The sequence below is a fragment of the Limulus polyphemus genome, unplaced genomic scaffold (genome assembly GCF_000517525.1).
Source record: "Limulus polyphemus unplaced genomic scaffold, Limulus_polyphemus-2.1.2 Scaffold2732, whole genome shotgun sequence".
Lineage (NCBI taxonomy): Eukaryota > Metazoa > Arthropoda > Merostomata > Xiphosura > Limulidae > Limulus > Limulus polyphemus.
In genome coordinates, this window is record NW_013668342.1 from 117,882 (window position 1) to 124,061 (window position 6,180).

General features: G+C 31.1%; 1 protein-coding gene across 3 annotated transcripts in view; it reads right to left on the bottom strand.

Moving 5' to 3' along the window:
• Positions 1–6,180, bottom strand: part of LOC111087842 (amiloride-sensitive sodium channel subunit alpha-like) — a 50,157-nt gene that overhangs the window by 9,340 nt on the left and 34,637 nt on the right. For all 3 annotated transcript variants that reach the window (XM_022395958.1, XM_022395957.1, XM_022395959.1), the window contains 2 exons: positions 5,729–5,807; positions 1,264–1,327 (listed from right to left, as the gene is read on the bottom strand). In XM_022395958.1, coding sequence (XP_022251666.1) covers positions 1,264–1,327; positions 5,729–5,807 — 143 coding nt within the window. The remainder of the gene's footprint in view (positions 1–1,263; positions 1,328–5,728; positions 5,808–6,180) is intronic.

Here is a 6,180-nt window from a genome sequence, read left to right on the forward strand (position 1 = left end):
CAGCTTCAGGAGCTAAAATGGCATTTCCATTGCTCTGGCTGCACTCCACCCGTGCAGTGCAATCCATTCCTAATGAAATCCCAGTCATCCATTAGCTCCTTTAGGACACTGACACTAGACCATCTAAACTGAACCTCATGAGTTGAATCACCTGTCTCTGAGTCCACATATTACAAAAAATACTTTATAGAAATGCTTGAAGAAATGGTCAAAATCCTCCTTCACTATTCTTTTAATAAAACACTGATGAGTTTACCTGTTTCACATCACTACATTAACTAAATTATGATGAGTACAGGTCCTTGCTATCAGCTTTTTCATCACTATACAACTGATACGCTGTCAAACTTACAAATACTTTTATTTTGTGTTTGTGTATTACTTCTTACACCTTTGTTCTTTTTTTTAGCTTAAGATTATGTTCTTAAACCACACGTCTTTACTTTTTCTTATACCATACCTCTTCTAAGAGCTAAGGGTTACTGCCTAAAACATTGTTTTAGTATTTGCTAAGGTAATTATTATAATTTTGCAAGTGTTTCATCTTGTTTGTTTTCTTCTACAATTTATAATTTTGTTTACCCACACACCACATCAGTCGTTTTGAGGTTGTAGGAGAATTGTGAAAGATATATCATAATCATTGGGCATTATAAGAAAAGTGTGTAACAGAAAACACATTTATGATAAACTACCCACATAAAGGCTAATAAATCTGACCACATTTATAAAGAAACAAATATGAACTGAGAAACAGATATTACATACATATATCTTTTTATTTAAAATACAAACTCATAAGTTAAAACTTAATATGAAGATAAATAAACAGTATGATCTAAAGATAATGAAGTTAAAAGATGTTCTTGACATATAAAGTATAATAAGGGTTATATATATATCCAATATAATTAAAACTGGAGCAATTAATTTCATAACAGATATCATATTAAAGGCCATTCATTTAATATTGTATAGATTCCTTTGATAATAAGAATACTTCTACAGATGTATGTTTTATGTCACTTTCTAAACACATCTTATATCCCTTTGTAAATATGTCTTATGTCACTCTGCAAGTTTAATTTTACATCTACAGATTCTAAAATCTCATAATTTATATAATGTAATTACATCGTCAAAATATTGGTCTACAAATTATGTTCAGAAAAACCTTTAAAAAATACAGTCTGGCATGACAGAAACTACAAAGTTGTGAGTACACACTACCTTAGACTTCTGATTATCTTTTAGAGTACTTACTTTTTCACCTGGTCCTGACGGTAGAGGTAATACTTCAACGTATGCAACTTCAAAACTAATCTTTCTGATAATAAAAGTATCACATACATTAATTACAAATATTTACTCACAATAACAGAATGGTTTGTAAAATATTATATTTTAAATAATCTAAAAGACATAGATCAATCTAACATAGTTAATATATAAATGCTACTAAAATAACTATTAAATTGAATCATGTAAGTTTATATATATACAAGAAAATTGTCAGAACACCATTGTAACCTGTTCTATGATTGGTTGGGTTCTTTTAAATATTTTGGTGAAAATATGGTTCAGTCTACATAACAACGAATTACCTTATTTCTTCAATAATATTTGTTACAGCCTATGCTTACTTTAATGTAAATTGTAGATATAAATTTGGAAAGAAACTTTTCATTTTCAACTACTGTAGACCTAATGCACAAGCAACATTTATCAGAAAATTAATTTGAATTATTAACAAAACTAACTTACTGATAAATTTTATTTGATCAACTACTACTCACACACCAAATATATTTCTGAACTTTCAATAAATAATTCACTTCTTCTTACTAGTCATTACTCATATTAAAACTAATGTTCCACTTAGATCTTAGTCAAATTTATTAGATCTAAATCTCACTCTCTACTTAAAATCTAAATTTAAAAAATTTAAATATAACTATCCATACTTTCCACTCCTAGATTGTGAAGAAACATCAACAATCCTAATACAAAAATAAAACATTACACAAAACAGTCCATTCACCAAGTCATTTTAGTGATTTTCTTTTCTGAGGCTCACATTATAGAGGCAGGATGGCCCCTTGCTCTCCTGTCATTGGGAGAGTTCTCCTTATGTAGATGATCAAGTGAATCCAATGTGGCTCTATCCTTGGTGATCTTCTGGAAGTAGTCTCAACAGGAACCTTGTGCTCATCAGTAGGTTGATTTCTATTGAGTTACCCAACTAGTTGTTCTTTCCCTGATATACTTTTGAAGACCATCATGATGGATGATTTGGATAGCCTCCCCTTCTGAATCCTGTAAACCACATCACTGATTTTTTTTTCTATAAAATATACAGCTCTTCCCAACACTTCTTAAACCTTGGATTCCTCCTTTCACACAATGAGACTTGTTTAGCCAAATCAAGCCACCTTGACAAAATCCAGTATCATAAGCACTAACATCATAGTGACTTTTCATTTGATTACAAATTGATTTAAGCTTTTATTGGGTAGAGTCATGTATGGCATCTTTATTCTTTAGATACATGAGAGCCATTAGAGCAATAAAATCCCTCAGAACCATAACTAGAACTAGAGCCATAACTACTATTAAGCATTGGTAGCTCTATATTCAACATGTTCAGAATGACACAGCAAAAAAGAAGTATCCAGAACAAACTTCTGGAACAGTGTACAGAGGAAGGAATATACTTTAGCCAAACTTGTAAAAGATTTGGAAAGGCTTACCCAATTACCTCATTCATATAATTCATATGAAATGATGGATTAGTTAGCATGTGATCAAATTTTAGATACCAAGCAGATGATGATATGAAGATTAGGTTGAAGCAAAGTAGGTGTGCATCTTTAAAGGAAGCTCTGCAGTTGATAATGGACCTTAAGTTTATTAAAGTCACAGATAAACAAATAAAGACACCAACTCAAATTCATTGGATCATCAGCTCTCTCTGATGATAGTCTAGTAGAACTGAAAGAATTAGTTAAACAACTAACTACATCTAATGAAGAAAATAAGACACAAGAAATAGGTATTTCATGTGTAACTTCAAAGGACATACTACTTGTAACTGTGGACAAAATCCTGTAAGGAATTAAGAACTTCTCCCAAAGCATACCAAAAAGTGGGAAGTGTTATACATGTTGTAACAAATTTGTTATTATACATTTATTTTAATATCAATATTTGTTTAGATTAAGTATATATTTTAAAACATACATAGCTTATAGTGTTAAATATTTATTGTGAAACTCCCGCCTATTCTCCAAAGTTGTAGAAGATTCTCGATAATAAGAATCAACAATATGTGTATATACGTAAACGTTCAAATATAGCTCAGTACTGTTATGTAATCTGAATTTTCTAGAAAACCTTCCCACGCCTATAAATACAACCAACATGACACGCAAAAGAGAGTGTCTATTAGTAGTTTGCTATAATCAATGTGCTATAAACTTCAAAAGCTATAACTGTGATTTTTATAATGCTTATCAATTGGAAAACTTCAGATATTTGATCAGGAAGCTTTACAAAGTTTGAACATTACAAATTATTTAACTTCAGTGGATTCTCATCGGACATTAGTATTTTTACGAAAACATTACCTAACTTTATTGGTAGAAAACCTAGCATTTGTGGCCAAGGACAAAGCTAGCTAGCTTCCTGGTGAATCATGCTTACATCAACTCGTAAATAACTCGCTCATCATAAACCCTTGATAAGATATCAAGGGAGTTCAAACTAGAAAGAAGATTTAATATTGTTTGTAAGTTTGTGAAACTTTTGTTTATAAATCTTTGTTTGTAATAATTGTTACTGTCAATTGTATTGTTGTATGTATATTAAAACGTATTTGTGTTAAAAACAAAGACGGTATGTAAATTTAAATTATCAGTTAACTCAGCTTTGGACTATTCGAAATTCTAATACGTAACAATGTGTGAAATGTGGCTATTACTGTTGAGACTGTGAAGAGTCAACAGCTGTTAATACACCAAAGAGACAATACTCTAAGGAAAAGTCTCTAATCCAAATCACATCAAAGGAACAACATAAGGCTATCCAGACATTGGAAAACAGAATTTAGTTTAGAGTGAAGCACAGCTGAGAATATCCTATGTACCTCAAATAAGATAAGATATTCATTATTTAAACAAACTACTTCACAAGTCCACAAGTTTATTGAAAGTCTTGCAGCATACTGATCACCAATAGTTCTCCAGCCACAACAGTCTGACCCTATTTGATAATGAAAGGTAAGAAGTTTGCCTGATAAAGAAAAAATAAGACGGAGTGATGCAAACAGCAGGTGGACATTAATTTCTAGTAACAGGAAAGTTACAAGTTACCCTTACTGTAAGAAGCTTCTGTATAAACCATGATGTGTGAATAACTGATATTGATATTTGGAACTAACTTTGTGGAAAGACATGAATGTAAGTTTAGGCTAGCTTCATGGTGTATGACCAGGAAATCCTTGTACACTACATAAAAATTATTACACTAGAAGATGAACTTCAAGTGATGAAAGGGAGGATGGTCATTGTATCATCAAGAAGTGAAATACTCAAACCGGGGATTATTAGGAATAAATCTTCACCTAATGACTGGAACCAAACACTCTAACATGTCCTGAGAGATTGATAGTAGGAAGAGCTCACATGGGTCTGAAGAATAAAGATGTCATACATGATTTTACCTTGAACAGACTTAAATCACAAAATAAAATAGAACTTCACCATGATGTTAATGTTGATAAGATAGGTTTCCATTGAGGTGACATGACATAACTGTAAACTTCCTGTCACAAGAAAGAAGAAACTCTAAAACTAAGCAGGTGTTGGGAAGGCACATATATTGTACTGAAAGTATCAATGATGTATTTTACATGATCCAAAAGATCACCCACCACGTTCATTTTTGGAAGTACATCAGTGAGAAAATAGCCAACAAGGTAACTATTGAAATGAACCTGCAACTGGAAAATAAACTTGATGAGGATACCTAGGGTTTCTGTTGAGACCACTTCGAGAGGATTACCAAAGATAGAGTCTTCAGTGAACTGACTCAACTACTTATCTAGTTAAAACTCTACTAGGAACAGGACAGCAAGTGAAGAAAAGGGACAAGAGGACCTGACATCTGTGTATCATAAACTTCAGAAAGGTAAACCATGAAAAAGACCTCGTGAATGGACAGTTTGGTGAAATGTTTATTTTTGTACTAGGATTGATCAATGGACCTCACAATCCAGTGTTTTCATTTAGATTACTCTTTACTAGAGGGTGCTGCTAATCATAACAATGTTAATTGAATATCTATTATTTTAATGAATATCAGGGATTGAGAAGATTTGTGAAATATATAGAAACAAGAATACAATATCAATACAAGTAGTGAGTAATGAATAAAATATAAAATATAATTAAATAGTATAATTAAATAATTAGTTGCTTATAAATGAAAATTCAATAGTCTTTAGTAAGTTATTCAGCTCAATGTTTGTAGTGAGTGTTATAACATGTATTCAACTATTAAGTTACTCTGTAAGTGATGTGTTTATCAATCAAAGCAAATTTAGTTAGGCATATGCTTCACAATTTATATTAAATTCTTGTATTTGAAATTAGACCTACAGCAGTTCTGGAGCTTCTGTTCAAAGTTTTGTATTTGAAGTTTTAGGAAATTATCTGTAGGTAACACTAACCTGCATGGAATACGGCATAAACCTTCACAATAATGACGTGCATCAACCGTCTCTGACTTAAAAGGATTTGTTTTGCAGGCTGAAATGAAAACCAAAATTATACTTATAGAAATTTAGAAATAATTACAATGTTAGTTATTGTACAACAGGAAAAGTAGATATTTTTGCTTTATCATTTGGCAGCCATCATATTCAAAGACCTATTACAATGTTGTTGACTATGTATATTTACAATATGCGAATGAAACCTGGTTATACCATAAAGCCCTCAAAGCATCTTTAGGCTATATCTTAATTTAATGATAAAAACCATAGTTTTTGTCTTTTCTTTGCATATAGACACTTGATACATTAAGAACGACTGAAATATTTGAGTAATAATTAATGTGTATTTGTTACTTTATAGATTTAATACATATTTGTTGTTACTTTATTAACGTTTTTATGCTTAT